The sequence below is a fragment of the Indicator indicator genome, chromosome 29 (genome assembly GCF_027791375.1).
Source record: "Indicator indicator isolate 239-I01 chromosome 29, UM_Iind_1.1, whole genome shotgun sequence".
Lineage (NCBI taxonomy): Eukaryota > Metazoa > Chordata > Aves > Piciformes > Indicatoridae > Indicator > Indicator indicator.
The window spans coordinates 6588063-6608936 of record NC_072038.1 but is presented as its reverse complement, the minus strand read 5'-3'; the positions used below and the strand labels follow the sequence as shown (position 1 = coordinate 6608936).

The window sequence follows — 20874 nt, the reverse complement described above, 5'->3', positions numbered from 1 at the left end:
ACTGTTTGTTTTCACTCAGTGTTTTGTACACATGATGTGCTGCTTTTGTAAAGCAGAAGTGAAAGAACAAAATAAACACTATTTCATTTCATCCTCTTACAAAGAGAAAATAAATATTCTTGAAGTGAACACGTACACTCTAGCCAAGAATCTACTTACAAATCTTCAAATTCATTGTAAAGATTCTCATCGGGAAATTCAATTTCTCTAAGTATTGCCTTTGACAGGTTTTATGGAGGAGCTGCCACTCAGAGGTCTGGAACTCAGGGAAATGAAGACAGCAAAGAGTTGCACTTAGGATATTTTTCCTCACTGTAGAATGAAGGATGAGATGCCTCCGAGTTCTAAATGCCTTCTTCCAAGGGGGATTTTGAGTACTTTCAGGAAATTAACATGGAATATATGGACTCCTTCAGTGTTTTTACTTAGTATTTCCTTCAAAACATAACATTTGTTTTCTGTTGTTTTCAGGGTACTTGTACCACCAAGAATTCAAGGACTCTGTAACCATGAAGAATATGTAAACCAGCAGCATAGGTGGGATTTTCCACATAAAAACACAGAGCCAGCTCTAAATGAAAACTGAGGATAAATTAAATAGTATTCCCACTTTTAAAGGCCTGCTAAGCAGAAACAGGGAAGATTCCTGAAGGTGCATTTGCCCTCAGTTTATGAATAGACTTTTGTGAATTCCACAGCAAAATGCCAGGATTTTTATTAATAATACAGGGCACTGTGGGCAGAGCTCAATACTTCTCTTACTTTTATCCTAGTTTTTGTAACTGATCAAGCCTCACCAGCTCTTCTCTTCCCATGTTTCCTGTCATTACTTGGTAACAGCAGGCATTTGTAAAAAAGACTCCAGGAAGATAAGCAATATAAAAAAAAAAAATTAGAGAGACAATAGACATGTTTTCTGTGAGGAAAGCAATCAATGCCTTCTCTTTCTTCCTGTATACTCTAACTGCAACACTCTGACCATGACTCCCCAAACCCTTCCCTGTAATTTTTAAGTACCACGTCGTCTTCAAATGTTTGCAGCTGCCAATGCTTAGTATAGGTACAGAAACCACCTCAGAACCCAATGAAACAAAAAAGAAAGAAGTGCCACCAAGTAAAGAGCAAGGATTCATTGTTAAGTAAGTTACACCAAAGAAGAATAGAAGTTATTATGAATGTATTTACACAATTGTTAAAGTACACAAATACAGTGGTAGTACAAATGAAGTGCTCTGAGATACTGGTTTCCAATACACAGGTTTATATAGACAGTCTAACTATTTTCTGCATGATGGAATTTAACTATTATGAAGGACAAAAATTGCCCACAAGTGAGTACAAGTCTAGAAGTCTGCAGTCAACTTTTAAGTATAGTACAGCAATCTAATGTTTCAGATACAGAGAGAATAAAGAGGCTGCCTTTTTAAGTCCCTCTAACAGTACATTATTAACCACAGATATTTACAAGGAAAGCACAGTGAAGTGTGAAACTGTTCAAATGGTAGTGCACATGCCTAAAATACTGAAGTTTATAGTAACTGAGGAAATAATTCTCTTATGCAAACTTATCCATGGACCAAACTTTTAACTTTTCCACTATACTCTCCTCAAACACAGGTTTCCCCAGTCAGACCCAGATTACACACAAGCAAGTAGCTAATGTTCTGAAAACATTCAAAGAAGTGTGACTAATACTCAATACGTGAACTTTTGAGAGGGGCAAAAAAGAATTTGCAACCACTGAAACAATAAAAATTACTCTTCATAGAACTATGAAGACCAACAGGCCTTTAAAAACAATTTTTTTTCCAAGCAGGGAAGATTTTCTTAGAATCCCTAGGAGTTCAAACAAAATGTCTCTATATTTTCATTCCCAGTGTGGAACTTCCCATTACTTCAGCCATAGCAGTACAAACAGTACTTCTGATACTGTTTCAAGTACTGTGAGGACAGAACACCTTACTTTCATTTCATGAGACCTTTTACAGTAACAAACATTATGAAGAATCTCCCACATTCCATAAGCAACAGGTGCTAACAACACCTGCAACAGTTTTTTTGGACAACCTAAGCACATTGAGTCATTCCTGGCTAATGACTCTGGGCATACACAGGTGGAATACAGTTCAGAATTAAATATGGTACGCACCTGAACTGGAAAAATTCTCAACCTTTCACAGCAAGAATAGGTTGGGTTATTACTTTGGGGATTTTTTTTTTTTTTAAAGCAATCTCTTTTCTGAGTCTTGGCATGAAACAGAAGGCCTGAATCAAATTATTTCTTTATTTTAAAACATGTAGATGCTGAATGAAACGTGTAAGTTCACTGAAGACTCAGTAGCAACGTGTATTTTCCACTTGCAATACTCTCCAAGCTAACCAGCCTCAGAGTGCAGGAAACTAAATTTTACCAATAAAAACAATGTTTGAAACTATCCATTTACCTAAACTAAGCAGAGAGACAGGACTAGCTTTCAAATTCTAAATCCCACAAATGCCAGAGTCTTTCACTTTGTCCTTCACATCCTTTACAAAAAAGAAATCTATCATCACCACCTCTACTATACTCGGACTCTCCTGCAGGGTATTTAGTTTTCCTCTTTTATGAAAAAGAACAAGTATTAAAAGTTCCTTTGTGTTATACAGAAAGTTAAATGTTAAGTGTGAATGAAGACAGCAAACAGCAAAATAAAATTCTAACAGATTTAAAAATTTCATGAGAAAACTTTCTCAGTCAGAATGGGACCATACAAATAAATGCACAGTTTAAATAAAGTCAGATGGTTTTGATTCATTTACATGTTCCCTGCCAGACTAATTGTTTTTTTCTTTTTAAACAAGAAATTTCAAGCCATTGTCTTTAGTTTAGGTTTGTTTATATTCTACATTTTTAAATCAGACAAAAGCAAGAGTTCTTTACAGAGAATCAAGCCAATAATTTTAGCAAAATGATACAAAAAACTTTCTTAAACCAAGTAAAAGATTTATAGTTACAGTAGAATAATAAAAAGGGGGTAAAGTCTGCCGCCTGTGGAGGGAAAACTGAAATGGCCATCCGATAACAGGCGGTCAACTCTGTAAACCATCTTTCTTTTCCAGCCCTGTTACCACAGGGTTCTCTTAAGGTCATTGGGTTTCTGGCAAAAGCGTCCTGTAATGGCAGCTGCTGGAGTCTGTCCATGTTCCTCCAAGTGCCTTTTAAGTCACATGGAGAACTCCAATTGTAACGTTTCCGCTCTAGTTTAGGGTATTTTTGCTAGTAAAGCCATCGGTAACATAGGAGATCAGCCATGCATTATCTGCCCTCCATGGCAAAATAATTTTCATCGGTGCACAGCAGACTGGAGAACACTGGTAGTTACCCGAGCAGGAATCTACCAAAGCCAAAAAACAAGACAACATCAGCACACAACCTTCCAGTTAACATACATAAGTGGCTCTCAATATACTTTTAAATCATTCGTTGCCCAAAGCGCATGAATCTAAAATCCAACGAGCAGTGAAATGTTTCACACCCACCTGTAGCTACACGAAGTTCCCTGTATTTTCCTCCTTTATTAGAAGTTAACATGGAAAATTCACTTTTCCAGCCAGAGGGGATGTTTTGAAGAAAAGTAAACAAAGCATAAACGTGCACAGAAGAACAAACCAGATGAAAACACCACCGATGTGCAGAAGTAGACACAATGAATAATTAAATTTTGGGGGGAAAAAACCCCAAACCCTCAATAAGAGGGTTAAAATAATTTCATTCTTTTCAATCACTTTTCTTTTTTTTTATGAGACATTGTGTTGAAAGACACTTCATTAATTTCCACAGTTTGACCAGTTTCAGCAGCAGTGTTACAATATTTCAGGAACACTTCCACTGTGAAGTGAGAAACAACCACACATCACCGCAATTAAAGAAGCCAAGTCGCTGAATCAGTGCTCGGTATTAATTTCAGTTGTAAAAAGCTATAAATAGTGAGGCATACAGTAAAGGCCAACCAATGCAGACACACCCCTGAGCAGACCAGAATCTGCATGTCTCCCACACACAAGCTTTCCAATGCAAAGCCTCAGGTTTGCCCTTTAATTATTTTTAATTTTTATTTTAAATTTTTGTATTAAGGTCTGATAATTGGACTTTAAAGTGTTAAGCTGCCATTTACAGTTGGATCTTTTTAATGTTACAAACTGTTTATGAAGCAGCTTATGGACAGACAGCCAAGCACACAAAGCAGGAAGAGGAATAGCAGGATTCTTCACCATCTAGAGATACAGGATTAGTGCAAGCTTAGGCTTCAAAGAGAAAGTGAGGCAGCAGACGGTGTTATACGACAGAATTTATTAAGGAACAGAAAAATCTCACAGCCTTTTTTAATAAGAAGCAAAGCAAAGAAGCTCCTGAAATACTTAAGAAAGCATCCTTCAGCCATCAAGGTTCAGATTCCAACTGAAACTTGTTATTCCCCTAATGAAACTTGTTGCCAGAAGCAGAACAGACTAAAAAGCCAAAAGCTGCACACAAAAAGGCAGAAACTTCTACTGCACTGGACAGTGGAAAGAAGTTCTAAATACCCAAATCCAAGTCTGTCTACCTCAGAGAAGCTCATGTTCAAACTATTCTCATTAGTATGTGAACATTTGTTATATATAGATCTGAACAGATCTGAGTATTTTTAAACTGACAGCTCGTAAGGAATGGAGAAGAATATAAATCAGTGAAAAATGGATATGGCTGTAGTAGAACGTTCCATTCACAGCAAGACAGAGCCCCATTTGAGTAACACAGTCAATTGAGCCTTCAAACAGGTATTTTGGGTTTATGAATGTGGAGCAGATCTGATTTTGAATGGATGACACACTGCTGCATGAACATCTCTGGAAAGATACATAATTCTCACACAGCTAAAATTTAGACTTGGTTATTTTATTATTGATGCTTCAATAATTTAGGGGCTTTTAAAGTCACTATTTTGTCAATTCTGCTTAAGAGTCCAAGTGGAACAGCAGCCATAATTCAACTTTTGGAAGGACATTTAAGTTAGAGAAAAGCCAGTGCTCCATCAAGCATTTGACCTGAAGGCACAGGTACAACTATGAGATAATGTCAGGAGAAGCAGCAAAGTTGGATGTTTCCAAAGATTTTTTTCCCCACCCCAGCCAAAGCTTTGGTGTCTAATGAGAAGCACTCACCCAGTGCTGCCTTCCAACGAAAGGAGACGAGCAGCTACTTGCCATGGTGTTCGAAAGGAATGCTATTCTGAGGTAGGGGAAAAGACAGCAATTTGTAACAGTTCCACTGCCCCAATATATAAAGATGTCTAACAAATATCCAACCTAAACCTGCAGCAGTGAATGTATCATCTTTTGAGGAGCTCCGATTTCAGACTTCTAAGGCAATCCTATCATATTAAGAGATATGTCAAAGGAATAAATCCTTATTCCTCAAAGAAAGCTCACATGGTCAGAAGAACACAGAGAATGATGCCTATTAAGATGCTTGTGAGGGGATGAAAAATGCAGAGGCATTGGAAGTATGTTGCTTTTTTCCCAGAGAAGCAGCACAACACCACTTTTCAATGCCAGTGTTTGCTAGTCTTCTAAAAACTCCTCCTGCCAAAGAGATTTAATCATATGTTTCTTTGTGCAGCATTCCAATCTTTTCTTCCAACTATGGAGAGAAATCCTCTAGTACCAGCAGACATGAACAGCTTTTGACTCTTGGGTGCTGAACAAGCTACACTAAGGAAAAAATATTAAGCAACTTACTGTATACCATAAGCAGATCGAACCTTCTGTGAAAGGAACTGAAGGCTACTCACCCATAACTAGACTCTAAAGATGATCACTGCTCTCAGGATGCAGTCTGTGCAATGAGGACCAACAGAACTGATTCAAAGCAGTGTTTACTGGAATACTTATGACCTTTACTACTACCCTTATTGCATTTCATAACATGGAAAGATTGCCTATGTAATGTAGACTTAGTAAACAATTCACTCACGGAACCAAAGAGCAGAAAGATCTTTTAACAGCTGCAATGATTTTCTGTCCTGCATAGATCACAAATCTTCATTGCACAGAGACCTGCAATTTAGGCTTGCTTTAGACCTGAATACAACACCTTGAAGTCAATCCAGTTCTGATGCAAAGGTGAAGGGGACAGATGATTTACTTTGTTTAGAAGCTGTTCCAGTGGCTAACTGCCTTCACTTAGGCCCCTGTTTCGCTTTTCTTTCCATGTCAGTGGTTTTCATTCTAAGCAAGAGATTCTTCATGTATGTTTTCTGAGTATCAGTTCCTGTTAAAATCGTAGTCTCTAAAATACTACACCAACTAACTCAAGATGACCTCTTTCATACAAACTGAAAGACACTGATTTGAAACTCTTGCATCCTACAATCCATTTTCCCAAGCTCAACTTGTATGGCCCTTCTCTTTGCTACACTTTCCCAACAATGTAAGATACTGAGAACTGAACTAAGCATAATAGTCCAGTGTCTGTCTCATTAATGTCATGAAATAACAATTTCTGGTTATTACTATGTCATGCAGAGATACAAGGATGAAATTTCATTATGACATCATACTAACCTCTCTCAACATTAGACTCAAAGCCTCCTCAGCAATTGCTTAGCAGAGATACAGCTCCCCAAATAAGACAACGGGCTCCATTCCTTCATCCTAATCAGGTTTTGGAGTCCTGCAGCGCTACACATTTCAGTCCAATAGGCTTTACCTGTCTGCTCAGCTCTCACTAATGTTTATCTCTGTCAAACATCTCACAATTGGCAGGTTTTAGCTGCTGTATTCACTTCCATATAACAAAGTACTGGATAAAATGCGCCATAGAATTTAGGTGATTTCATTAGGAACACTGAAGTTTCACAAACTGTTTTGAAGACATGCTACTTGTTACTCCAATAAACACTTGTTACTTAGTGGCACAAAGTGCTAGCCTTTCTGCTGAGATAGTTTAGGTACTAAGTGGACAACGCCTTGGAGGTGGGGAATATAGATGACATATTCATCTATCTTGACCATCTTTCTCTGAGTGTTAAATTTCTCCGAGAAGACTGATTTTCCAGAACAGAATTTTGGTTCTCATTATCTACAGTCTCAGCCTTAGTTTTCCTTTTCAATCTGAACTGATCAGAACTCATTTTGGAAAAAAGGAAGGTAAAAATGCAGAGTCATCTTTAAAAACTCTACTTAGAGGCTTTCATTATTTATTTGAGTAACCTCTGCACATTTCCCCTGTACAGAGTTTAACTAGCAGCAGCCCATCCTCTACCTAATGGAGAGGTGGGGATTACAGACGCAGCATTGCCTTATTAAACCAAGGCATCCAAAAGCAAAACTAATTTATCAAGTTATAAAGAATGACTCTAACAAGTGTAATTCTTTACACAAGACATCTGTAGATCTGTATAGAAAACTTTAAAAGCTGATTTTTACCAGGAATATGGTTTAAGCACTTCCTGAAAAAGGAACAGTGGTAGCATGTTTGCTTAAGACTTACAAAGGAAACTTAACACGCTTGCAATGGGTGTGGACAAACAGTTGCTGTTCTTCACTTTTTCCTGGTAAGAAGGGGTATGGATGATTTTCTGTATTCTTACACGTAGGCAATCAAAATTCTCCTTCATAACTTTGGACTAAAAACGAGGTGTAAAGGTAATGGGAAAACTATGGCTTTAACTGATAACCTGGTTAACATATAAGGATAAATTTTGTTTATGGAAGAGTGTAAGCTATGAAAATCTGCAACTTGTGCCATCTTGCCTGCTACAGAGTAAGCGAGAACTGGGAAAAGGAAAAGCTAATTTTCTCTATCAATCTCAAGGGGAAGTGTTAAAAGGTAAAAGTTTAAGTAAATCTCTCTTGCCTTCCAAATCTGAGAGGCCCCATGGGAAGCTGTTTAAATGATGCTACAGTTGCATGCTATTGTTCATTCACCACGAGTGGAGAACAACAATGGTTCACTGCCTTAGCAAGAACTAAATGAGGACAACAGATGATGAGTGATTAATTCTAACAAATTCAGAGAAGATCTCGACTAGGCTACTATTGGGATTGTAAAGAGTTCAACAGTGTGATTCCGTATTTGGAGGAGAGTGCTAAAAAGGGGCAGACATGGAAGCGTGCCATTAAGCCAGTCTGTACTGTTGGCCCACACCACACATGACACATCTGGATATTCAGAGACTACTCAAACTGCCCCACAATCCTACACAATCTCAGAGTATTCCCATTTTAAAAGTTAGGCAGAACCAAAATGTATCTGCAAACCCACCTGGATTACGTGTGCCTTAGAATGTTTAGAAAAGTGTCATGTGCGTGCTGAGCTACATATCAGCAATACAGCAGAAAAATTAAAAACACAATCTCTTCAACATAGTCAGGTAACATCACTACACTTACTTCTGTTACTCCCATTCAGTATGTATTTGACTAGTAACAGAGACAAAGCATCTGATTTGCTCAGGATGCCAGAGCAAACCCTGGGCACACCCACTGTACCAGGAAACCATTCAAGGAAATGTTGAGGGGGAACTCCATGTCACAGCCTCACAGAACAGCCAAGGTCAGAGAGGACTCCTGGAGACCATTTAGTTCAATCCTACTACCCAGCTAGAGCAGGCTGCTCAGGACAATATCCAGTTGGGTTCCAGATAATTCATGAGACTCCACAACCTCTCAGGGCAACTGTTCCAGTCCTTGCCTGTGTTCATAGTATAAGTTTGTTTCTGTGTCTAAATGGAATTTCTTGTATTCCAGTTTGTGCCCATTGCCCATGCACTGGATATCACTGAGAAGAGTCTGGCTGCCTCTTCTTTACACCCTTCTATCAGGTATTTATGCATTTTTTACAAGATATATGCAATTCTATCCTCTGTTCTCTCCATGTTCACAAACTTCATCTTTAAAATATTTCAAAAGGAAAATTTCTGGTGAGGAGAACTGTAGCTCAATTAGTAAGCTGGCAAAAAATGCCACCAAAGCCAACACAGAAAACCTCATCTAGCTCCTACTCTCGTCCAGTCATTTCTGCTCCTGAACTGCTCATCCTTTGTACCAGCACAAACATCCCTGCAGCTGCATAGTGAAAGAATTAATTCAGCTGAGAAGCAATCAAAAAAAAAAATCCCACTTCACTTTTGTTACAGCAGAATTGTTTCTCCAATCCAGTTCACCCAGACTTCATTAGAGATAACCACCTGGCCTCCTTCTAAAAGAGCTTTCCCTCGGGCAGTAGGACTTTATATAAGAACACATACTGTCCAAAAGAATTAATTCTGCCAATTAAATGATGAAGCCAAAAGGAATTAATTTTTATCGGTATGTTCTGTCAACAAGGAGTAAAATGAGTCCACAGCAAAAATGATGCAGTTAGAGCTCCAGCACGGCGCCGAGGCGTGATGGAAAACCCCGGAGGTGACTGCACCAGTCCTCATGAGAAAGCGCTCTCCCAGTAATGCTGCTGCATGCCTACAGCACAGGTGGTTCCCCATTCTGAGGTAAAACTGAAGGGAAGCTGAACAAAGCCAGGCCACACTACTTAGGACAGATCTGTGTGAATGCCCTGAAAAAGGAATGTTTCAGCTATAGCATAAAGAGTTAAAAATATATTTAAACATTAAAAAGAAGCATTCCTAAAATCTCCTTGCTAAATCACTGTGACCAGTGGGAAGATTTCAGTGCTGACTATGGCTATGAATCACTCTACCATTCATCCCCCTGTCATCCTCTCCAAATGAGCCTTCTGCGACCTATTCATCATCCACCTATGTGGCTTCTTATCTGCTCTGCAGTGCTGCACTACAGCATTTTTGCACTTTTCTGTTCTTCACCAACTAGTTCTGATCTATTCTGCACCAGTTTGCTCTGTTCGTTTGGAAATGTGACTCACAACTGCCTCTGACTTACTCTGCTTTCTCATTGATAACAGACACAAGAAAATTCAATGAGTAAAGGAGCCAAATATTATCATTGCAAATAAAAATGCTGTGTCTTTAGGCTTGGGCATCATCTCCTACAGCAATTACACTGTGTCACTGAACGGTTTATGCTTATCGCTGGCAAGGTAAAAAAGAAGTAACAACTTCTTTGTTTATAGCAGTCTACAGCCACATTGCAAACATTCAGTTAAAATGTCAACATCATCTGCAAAATCGGTACAAAAATCACATCAATTAGCTGGCATGTTCTTTTGGCAAATTAACTTCATCAATTCACCCTCATCCTTCCATTACACTGAAATCTTTTTTACCTGCGAAGTTGACATGCGAGAGGTATCTTGTCGGCCTGTTAAGTCAGACGACGAGATATTGACTGGGGCACCTCGATGCAATCTCATACTCACTTTCCTTTCTCGTTCCATACCAGATACTGGCCGAGGAGAGGTGTTGGCTGTGAGGAAGATATGCATTAGTCTCATAATGAGAAATGGGATTATAACATGGCCAGTGGAAAGATTACACTTTCACTGTCTACATCTAGAACTTCCACAGAGTCACACAGGAGAAATCAAAGACACTGTTTTACATTCATAAAAATCTAAGCAGCTAGTAGCAAGTGATGAGTGTATACAATTACTTTGAATCTACTGAAAAGCAATGGGGGGAAAAGCTAAACAAACCTCCCAAGCCCTGACCAGAGACAAACACCACTCAGGTATCCTAATTCTAATTTCGAATTTCCAATGACTAGGAAGAAACTCCAAATTAAGAGTAGCCTACAAGATGAGTCTTTGCAGGTTATTTGCTTACTTACCAGCATGTGAAGTTGGGGTAAGAGGAGTAGAAGGAGCTACATCTTGTGTTCCTCTCAGCCTGCCAGAAGCAGTGGAGGGCAACCCACGCACAGCTGGATTTCGTGTGTGTCTCAATCTTTCCTCTCGTTCTCGCCTTTCACGTTCAGCATCTTCAGCCGCTCTGCTTGCACCCTGCGGGTCAAGACTAGTGAACAACTTGGGGCATTATTGATCTTACTACTACTATTTGGATAAAAATATTGAAAATAAAAAACTGGACAACCTGTGAATTGGGCTTTGCTAAGTCATCAATTATTCTGGTACATTTTCTTGAATTGCCATAAACTCTGTTCATACAACTGGTGGGGTAGACTTCAAAATGCTAATGTACACAAACACTGTTATGGCAAATATCATTCAAGCCCCACCTCATGCCTCCTCTGTCTCTTGCCTTGCTTCCAGAGCTTCCAAGAGGGAAAAGACAAAACAATCTAACAGTATCTGATAGTTTGCAGGAGGAAAAAGGCAAGGCAATCTAACAGTATGTTAAAATACTCAAAACTTACAATGTAATAAAAATAATACCATCTAAAATCCTGTAAGTTTTAGAAAGCTATGTCAGCTACTCACAAATTTTAGCATGTTCCAGTCAAACACATAGTCATAGGAGAACCCTTGCCGGTGGAAGAGGTTTCTGAATAGTTGCCTTAGATAGGAGTAGTCTGGTTTGTCATCAAAGCGCAAAGAACGGCAGAAATTCAAGTATGTGGCAAATTCAGCTGCAATGAAAGAAATGCAGGTTTTTTCCTTCAGCTTCACACTTGCTCTTTGTATTTCTAAATAAAAAACAAACAAACCAACCCCAAATCCAACCACCTCAACCCCAACAAAAAGAGAAACTCCTAAACATAAAAGTACAATGACCTAATATTAGAAATCTACTGAAGCCAACATTGCAGCCCCTCTATCAAGTCAACTCTGATAATTAAACTACCACAGAGGAGGCAAAGATCTCATCTGTCAAAAGCAGAGAGAACCCAATATTAGAGTCCATCAACCAACAGTAGGGGGGAGGTGAAAGACACGTTTAAAACTAGCTGAGCAAGAAAAGAGACATTTTCTCTGGTCTTTCTTTGCTGTAAATATATCTAAATGGAATTTCTTGAAGGACACAGAATAGCAACTCTTTGTTTGTTAAGACACATAAAGACTTGTGTCTGCTACCTCACAAAAGACACAAAAGCTAGCGGATACACTGAAATTTCCCATGCAAGACATGCCACCATTTTAGATTTGCAATGGTCTGGACACCTGTTTTTATATGGCACATAAAATATTCGTTACACAGCAAGAAAAAAAATTGTGAATTCAACACATCAGAGATACCAGCAATACCAAAATACCAGCTTTAGAGCTTTCTGGTTGACATAACAGATCAATAATTTACATTCAGAAAGAAATTCTAACAAACAGCACAAGGAAAGTTGATTAGTCTTCCCTATTAACCTCAGGAAAAAAAACACAGTGAATGTGAAAGCACAGCTATGAAGTGACAGCTGAAACAGATCAGACATTAAGTTTTCATACAACCACAACAAAAACTTAGTTCTCATTAGTGTACCTAGCTGCTGAAGCCAGGAGTTTCTGATGGCAGCTAATGTTAACAAAATTTAAAATGTTAGAATTTTAAATATTATTTGACAGGGGTCAAATGTGCCAAGTTACTATGGCGTAAATACCAAATCGAGAAACAGAACAACTCTGAGGCATGAAGGTAGGATAAGAAAAGCTTCTTGTGCATCTCACAGATACTGACCACCAAGAGGCCAAATCAGATGAATTTGGAGTGGCAGGTGAAACTCCCAGGTGAAAAAAGTGCAGTAGGTGCACCTGATAACACGATTGGTTTCATCCAAGAAACAGCACTCCCAGATATGAAAAAAGGTAGTTTCTCAGCTGTTTGTCTATCAGTTATCCAGCCCCACAGACACATGCACACACAATACAGTGCAAAAGTGCAAATTGCACGTACCAAGCTACCCTTCAATTGTTTGCTAATAGTTAAGAAAGGGATAATTGGAAATGTCTGTGATCACAAAGATCCCAGTATTGAGATCAAAGTATCTTTATCATGGACAAGGCCCATCATGCGGGAGATGGGGAAAGGAAAAAAAAACAAGAGAGAGAAGTCAAAAAGACTGGTAGAATTCACTGCAAAGGAACAAAGAAACACCACTAAAATGTGAACATGTAGGCCTAGTGCCACAGCAGAGTAACTTACAAGGATATCCTTTACACAAAACCTCAATGGGTGTAGACATTTTCTTTTCACTGATACGTTCGTATTTCTGCCTCTTTGTTGCTGCTTTCAGTCCCTGCCAGGGGAGGGAGCCCAGGTTAAAATACATCAGTACATAGCCCAAGGACTCCAAGTCATCTCTGCGAGATTGCTCTACAACAGCATAAAAAAGTGGACTCATTAGGTTTCATTTTCTACTGGAAAAACAAAAGACTGTGCATCAAGACTGTCATAAAAACCCTTAGAAAAACAAGAGATAGCTGTTATTATACCCATGACAAACTCATCTAGTACAAACAAACACCTACCACCTTTGCAGTTACTAAAAATTGTGCTAATTCCTACAAACTGACCAAACCCCACCCAACCAAGAGACAGAAGGCCAAGCATGCTGCACTCTTAATGCCAGAAATAGGGAGTGTCTTCTATGCCTCCATAAAGCAACATCTACTTGCACTAAATTTATGTGCACTGACACTTTTACAGTTTGTACTTAGTGCTTTCTCCCCAGCTCACCAATTCCAAGATGAGTGTTGATGGATGCATAACGAGCAGTTCCTGTTAAGTTTTTATTTTCACGATAGGGAATATGTTGGTGAGTTCGAGCATCTCGATACTTCTTTGCTAACCCAAAGTCTATGATGTACACAAGATTGCCTTTCTTCCCCAGGCCCATTAAGAAGTTATCTGGCTTCACATCTCGGTGGATGAAGTTCTTTGAGTGAATATATTCAATTCGACTAATCTAAAGGGAAAGGACAAAATAAATCATTGTGAGAGACTGGGCATGCCCCTTTTTATTATAAAAACACCCACAACGCTGTCTTAATGATAGAAGAAATAAAGAATCCTTTAATGTTAAATATAAGGGCATTAAGGAGAACACAATTTAGAAGACAATAGATAATCTTCTCTCCAGCGCTTTCCCTGTGTCTGTTTTATATTTGCTTCCAAAAACTTTCCTGAGGGAATTTCTTACGTGTTTGCGCAGTGCAAGTCCAGTTTAAAAAAAATCCACTGAAGACTTTGTAACCTCTTCTGATGGGACACTTGACAGAAAGAAAACTAATGTTGAGTCTTTAATGATACACCTCAAAATTACAGAAATGCATCTGGTTATGGCCTCTCCAGAAATTTGAATATCCAAACATAATGCACTATCCAGATCAACAAAGCAGTTTCCTACCATTTGGTCAGCAAGTAACAGGACTGTCTTAAGACTAAATTTCCTTGAGCAAAAATTGAAGAGGTCTTCAAGACTCGGTCCCAACAGCTCCATCACCATTACATTGTAGTCCCCTTCAGCTCCACACCACTTAATTGTGGGAATACCCACTGGAAAAAAAAAGGAAAGAGTGCATTCAGTATAACAAGTTAATTTATACAGTTCATACACACAAACCTTCCAGGCTCTTGCAATGAATTCTAAGAGGGTCATTAGTGTGAATGTTTGTATTCACAGTGAGTTAACTTTGCACCATTTGGAAGTGAAATGGTACCATCCACCATTTTAAACTCTTCTCTTTACTTTTTCCTGACTTCCGTTCAGAGAGAAATCTTTATTGGGATGAAAACTTAGCCTCTGCCATCTCCTTCTGCAGCATCCATGCTCAAAAACCCACCTTATAAGCCCAAAAATGAAGTATTTTACCCTATTCAGGTTACATGATCCCGAGCAGCACTGGAAGATCTCAGGGTTATCATGAAGTTTGGTAGCCATGGATTTGGAACTGCTACTCTAGCTTGCAGAAGAGCTGAGGTACTGCTCATCACCCACCCTGTTACCTTTTTCCCACCTTCTCCTTAAATGTCAAAATAGATCTTAACCAGTAAATTCTTCCAGGTAGCAGATACATCAAACATAAAACCAGTTACATGTCTGAAGAAGGAAAATTATTTGCTTACCTCCACCCTGCATCATTTTGTAGATTTTACTCTCAATGTGGAGCTGAGGATGTTTGGTTTTCACACATTCCAACTTAATTGCAACTTCCTCCCCAGCAGCAATATCAGTTCCTAAAACCAGAAGAGTTAAAAACATTGGCCAAAATATTTTCAAGACACGTTTCCTTTGTCAAGACCGAAACAAAACAAACGTTAACAAACTCTTTCTCAATTATAAACATCCAAAGATTGTGAAGTACTTTCAGTCACAATGAACTACAAATTATTCTGAAGTCTTACAGGTTCTCTTGAACAGACTAGCAGTTTAAGAGATAATTATCACACTGTAGCACAGGAAGCCAAAACTGCTGCTATCCCATTAAAACCAAAACAAACCAAAATGAACACATGTTCTGAGAGGTGTCTTTCCACTCTGCTTGTAGTGGCAGTGCTCAGAATGAACGTTTACAGGTGTGGCATGAATGCTGGCCAACCTAAGAAACGCTTGGAATTCAGATCACCTCCTCTTACGCCTTGGAAACAAAGACTACAGCTTCCCTAAACCTCAACATACTCCAGATGAATTCTGACACCTTATGATTTTATCTGGTTGTGATTATTTAGAATCAAGAATAACTCCTGTCAAATAACTTTTTAAAATCTCCTAAAATTCTTGTGTTGTGAATCAAGTCACCAAAAACCTGGTTTACCTGTTCACTTCCGAAGCTTAAAGGTATGTAGGGAAAACCTGAGATTCTTAAAAATAAACAGTGTGTCAGGAAAATGCATGCTCTCAAAGACAAGCAGCTTGGGAACTACAGGAGAACAGGAATTGGCAACAGGAGATGTGTGACAGTTTTCAGACATATCACCAAAGTATCTCTACTTTCAGAGTTTGGCTCTTTTCTCTATTGCCTTAGAGAGTTAGGGTCACATGAGGTACATCATCTGCTGTTCTGATCCCTACTCTTAAAAGCTTAACTTGAAGTTTCGTATTTTTTGTTTAGAAAGAAGCTGTAAACACTCATTTTGTACTCACCTTCTCAGGATTTCATAGGCTTCTACCCTACCTCACTTTCCCTTAACTCTTTACAGGTCAGAATCTTTTGCTGTGCTTTGTACAGAATTTTTAATTACCCTTAATTATTCCATATTTTACTTATCTGTACCTTTGCAAATTCTGTAATGCCCTTTTTGAGTCACACAAAACTATTAAGACAGAGATGCACAATTATACCTTTTTTTCCTGCTTATCTATTTTTTTTCCAGAAGCTTTTTTTGGACCATTACAGAGCACTGAGCTAATGTATTGACCTAACTATTTTAACTGCAAAATCTTTTTTCTGACATTAAGGAGGTACTTCAGGGCTTTCTAGCCTTTTGTCCATAAAGGCAGGCTAACCAAGGCTAACAAAGACAAGCTAAGACCCCACATCTAGAAACAGGCACTCTTCACTTCATCAAGGAGCTGACAGTGTGTGGAATTATCTATGAGTTCTCACAAGACTACTTCCCATTTTTTAGGTTATTAAAATGTTCTTTTGTGTGCGCACACACACACACACAAATATTAATGGGGTGGTGTTAGTACAGTCAGTTGTTCTGAGTGAACAGCAGGGTCAATATTCATAATGCACCTTAAGAAAACAAACCATCTGAAGCTCACTCTACGTACAATAAGCACAGCTCAAGGTGAAAAACTGGAAGACACAAATTAAAATGAAGCTGTACTTCCCTCTTGCCTCATATGATTCCTTTGTAACTGACACAATAGGTGGCAAGATTACCAGCTGCTAGTTTGGTCACAGCACAGTAGCAACAACTGAAAAATCCTCAATCTGTAATCTAAGGTTTTCACATTTCATGAATATACTATTTTGGTGGACTTTAAATGAGTTATGGTGACACCAGTCCAGAAATGTGAAAGGACAGAACAATACAAGGAGGAAGGCATTATCTTCTGACCTAATCCTGACCTCCCCACTCTAAACAAATAAAAATCTTGATTTTGAACCACAGAACTCTGGAGCTTTCTTGCTTATCCCTATATTCACTACATGCTTTCCACAATCCCACAGTAGCCAAGATCATGGAAAGTGTAGATCAAAGACAATATTATCTCATGGATTGCTTTGGGGTTTTGGTTGGTTTGCTGTTTTCATTTTTTTAAACTTTTCCATGCAAAGCAGGCATAAATTGCTCTCTGATTATACTGAAAGACACAACTCTCTTACAGACAGCTGTAAATTTCGGTTTGATTAGGGAGAAAACTGCATGGCAGGATCAAGATCTGTATTATTGGTCAGACCACTTGATGGACCATAGTCTCGACCTAGTAAATAATCTTTTAGAACAGTTGCTCTTCCCAAGAAGTCTTTATCACCTAAGATAGTCAAGATCCTTAGCTTGAGCTTAGCTTCTGTAGAACCCTCTTCTTCAAGACAAGAGATTTTGTATTAAAATAATAAAAGCAGAATATACAATTCCAGCAAGAATTATGAGAGGTAACAAAAATACGCATATTCTTCTAAGCAATGCAGTTCTTGTCTCCAACTAGGGACTTCTATCTCCAAGTAAATCCTGGGACAAATCTGCTTAAATAACTTTAAAACAACAAAAAGCTCCCTTTAAGGAAAAATTAGTAATAATTGAAAAGTAGCAAGAAGCAGTATTATGAGAAGAATGAATAATTGCAAGGTAGTAACAAGTAGTATATGAGAAGTCACAATTTTTAAGTGAAAAAAGAAGGTCTGGGTTTGCCTAAGTATTTTCTTTTCAACTGCAAAATTCCATTTTTCTCGGAACTGCAAAATCTTCTACCATAAGGAAAACTTTGGAAATTACTTTACTTAGTTTACCACCCAAAACCATACACATAATACAGAAATCATAAAAACACAGAGACAGCAATGCCTTTATGACTCACATCTATGTGACCTCATGGACTGAGCAACAAAACAAATGTTTACTCCGACACCGCCCCATCCCTTGCCTTCGGTCCATCTTTAATACTATTTAGAGTATCTGGGACTTACTTGCTTTCATATCTTCCTCTGGAAGGTAACTTGAAAAGATGAAACTACAATAAATTTCTAAATTTTATGTTCTTCAGGTTGTGCACACTGCTTTATTTACCACTGTGCCTTACATTTCAAAATCCTGTCCCACAGACCTTGCCATTCTAAGCAAGTAAAGCTGGAGTCATTCCAAATTCCAGAAGACATGTTTTGAAGTATGAGGGAGAATAGGCAAGAATATGAAAGAACTAGGATAATGGCAACAGAGTTGTTTGCTCTATATTCCAAAAAACAGGCAGAAAGGCAAGCAGAAAGGCAGGCAGGCCCTCCTCTCTACTCCACAATGTCTTCAACACCCTTTTAACTGCATTAAGAAAATTACACAGGGACTGGAAACAGGCAAAAATAATCAGATCTTCCTTTTTCAAAGTGAGGTGGAATCCATAAATTCACTAAGAGCTATCAGAAAAAAATCATGACTTCTGCAAGAATTTGAACAGTTATTTTGAGGCACGTATGTCCTACTGCACAGTCCGAAAGACCATGTAGCAACTTGGGGTTTTTCAAAAAAAAAAAACACAGATTTTGAATGCCTCTGTTCTACTATATAATGGTAGGCAAACTGAATGGGCCTCTACAAAAGGCTTCGGTTCCTGAGAGACAGCAATTTCACATGGAAAAAGGAACCTATGCCATTATCTGGTTCTTTCCTGCATATAACTCTCTGCTAGGTCCTGGCTCAGATATGAATTTTGCAGCAAGCCCTAAACATAAATCCATGATGGCTACTTGGAGATAAAAAGAATAGGTCACAAAATGAAAAAGAGGAAATCTTATGCACAATGCAGTGTAACAATAGTACAAACATCCAGAGAAATATTACTTCCTGTGTGACTTTACTGGTGTGGGTTGCACACATAAAGATTAAAAAAAATACTTATCTTAGTTGCACTTTTATGTATAATATAAACTGCTCTACCTGAGTAGCAGTCAAATGCTAAAGCAGAAGTTTCTCAAGTCACTGAAAATTTTTCAGATTTTAAACACTGCCTTTATCTCCACCCAAAATCCCAGCGGTAGCCAATTTTTGCACAAGCATTGCCACCATCTTTCTCACAATAGCCTTCAATCTTTGATGCAAGCAATGCAGAAAGAAGAAATCATGTTCTCTGCCGCCAGACAACCACATGCCTTCAGCTCACAACATGGGAGTTTTCATCACGCAGATGATCTTTATTACGGATAATCACTATTTCATGATCTGTAAACAAGCAGCTTTAGCTAGGAAATTCTTTTGGAATGCCAGCTGCACGCTGCCACATGAAGCAGGGCTGTCTAAGAAGAGAAAACACCTCTGGTTCTGCATACACTGCCAGACCTACCACACACGTTAGCTGCTGACGTTGTTTTTACCCTCCAGACATACCTTAGACCCTGCAGGCTCCACCTCACTTCCCTTTTGGACTTGCTTATCTAAGTTACCACAGTTTTCACACACAGAGAACTCGTTTCTTTGTGGCTAGATATAAAATCAGTATTTCTCCGAATTTATTTCTTATTATTTTGCAGAATATATTATTTTCTACTATGTTCAGAACTTCTTGTGCCCACCGCTGCTCATCGCAACTGTAAGCAATTAGTTGTGACAGAGCTACATCAACCGAGAGGCAAAGCCAACGCCAATCCTGCAAACCCTCCAACTGCATGGAACCCAGGGCAGCAGGGCAGGAGATACGCAGTAAGGCACCGTTTGAGCAACAGGACAGCCAAACTGTGATGGTTCTTTGAAGAATTTGAGGGTTTTTTAACAACTCAGTCATCCGGAGTTGTGTAATTATTTAGGTTTTTCTGGGCCTCACAGGAGAAAAACATCCCTGTGACAGCAATTTTTCCCAGTCCACTGCAGTGATATTTAACCCTGCTGCACGTTTATTTCCCAAAACGTTTTCTGAGCGTGGTGGGCTTTGTTTATCGTCTTGTTTTGCTGGGTTTTCCCCCAGAAATTAGGGGATTTATATCCTTATGCCCTTTTTTACAGATTAGAAGATTAACGGTGCCCAAGGTCACAACACAAACAATGGCAAGAGGAAACTCTAGTAAGACAGAATTCCCGATTTCCGCACTGTCCAAATTAGGACATGATGTCAACGAAACATTAAGTGGCTACTGCTGTGCTTCTAGCAAGGTGCTTCGTAACAAAGCGCATTTCTTGGACAGCAGCACAGCCTGAGATCCAGCCGGGGTGAAATGAGGTCCCGGGGGTTGCCCCTGGCCCAACCTCTCCGGGAGCTCAGAGCAGGCTCGGCAACGAGCGGTACCCACCCCAGCCCCCAGCATTCTCCATAGTGCCGCAAGACCCACCGGATACGTCCCCAGCGAGCCACCTTCCTTACCCAAGTAGATGTCCCCGAAGGAGCCGCTCCCGATCTTCCGGCCCAGCCGGTACCTGTTTCCCACCCTCAGCTCCATGGCGGCAGCTCGGTTCGTCCGCGACCCGGTTCTGTCGCTCTGCCCGCCCTGCTGCCTCACAGCTCCGCGGTTCCCAATGCCATCGCGGCTTTGGTCCTGCCGCTCGTTACTAGCGAGACAGCCAGCACCGGCGCCGCAGCTCCCGGGAAGGATGGACGCGGATTCCCCGTCGGACCGGCCCCTCAGCCTCCCCGGCCCCGAGCCGCCATACTGCGTGACCTCACTTCCCTAGCAACGGGGGCGGGCTGCGCTGGCTGTGGGAACGGGCGCGCCTCGCGGTGCGGCCCCGCCTCAGACGCCCCTCGCGTCGTGCTCAGGAGCCGCTGCCCGCTCCGCCAACCCCATGGGGAGGAGCCAGGAGCGGCCTGCAGCGGCACTGGACCGGGCGGTGTTCTCCACCCTCCTGGGCTGTCTGCGCCGCGACGGGTATGGCGGGTGGGGAACGGCGACTCGCAGCCTCC

General features: G+C 39.8%; 1 protein-coding gene across 2 annotated transcripts; it reads right to left on the bottom strand.

The window, feature by feature from the left end:
• Positions 1–2962: 2962 nt before the first annotated feature.
• On the bottom strand, positions 2963–20425 carry CSNK1D (casein kinase 1 delta). Of its 2 annotated transcripts, XM_054393960.1 has the most exons (10): positions 20338–20425; positions 14949–15059; positions 14230–14378; positions 13560–13788; positions 13026–13196; positions 11375–11523; positions 10765–10936; positions 10262–10401; positions 5182–5248; positions 3342–3374 (listed from the first exon to the last, which is right to left on the bottom strand). In XM_054393960.1, the coding sequence occupies exons 1-9, from the start codon at positions 20411–20413 to the stop codon at positions 5216–5218; spliced, it is 1230 nt and encodes a 409-aa protein (XP_054249935.1). In that variant the 5' UTR covers positions 20414–20425; the 3' UTR covers positions 3342–3374; positions 5182–5215. The 2 variants fall into 2 exon arrangements, with proteins under 2 accessions (XP_054249934.1, XP_054249935.1); XM_054393959.1 differs by lacking the exon at positions 5182–5248 and having other exon boundaries at positions 2963–3374; positions 20338–20413.
• Positions 20426–20874: the final 449 nt, after the last annotated feature.

What these genes read in the sequence shown, in the direction of transcription:
- CSNK1D (XM_054393959.1), bottom strand. Translation starts at nt 20,413, where the DNA reads ATGGAGCTGAGGGTGGGAAACAGGTACCGGCTGGGCCGGAAGATCGGG. An exon ending in TTTGTGTAAAGGATATCCTT is followed by an intron (nt 11,524 to 13,025) that starts GTAAGTTACTCT and finishes CTTTCATTGCAG; the next exon opens with CTGAATTTGCCACATACTTG. An exon ending in ACTGGAACATGCTAAAATTT is followed by an intron (nt 10,937 to 11,374) that starts GTGAGTAGCTGA and finishes CTTGACCCGCAG; the next exon opens with GGTGCAAGCAGAGCGGCTGA.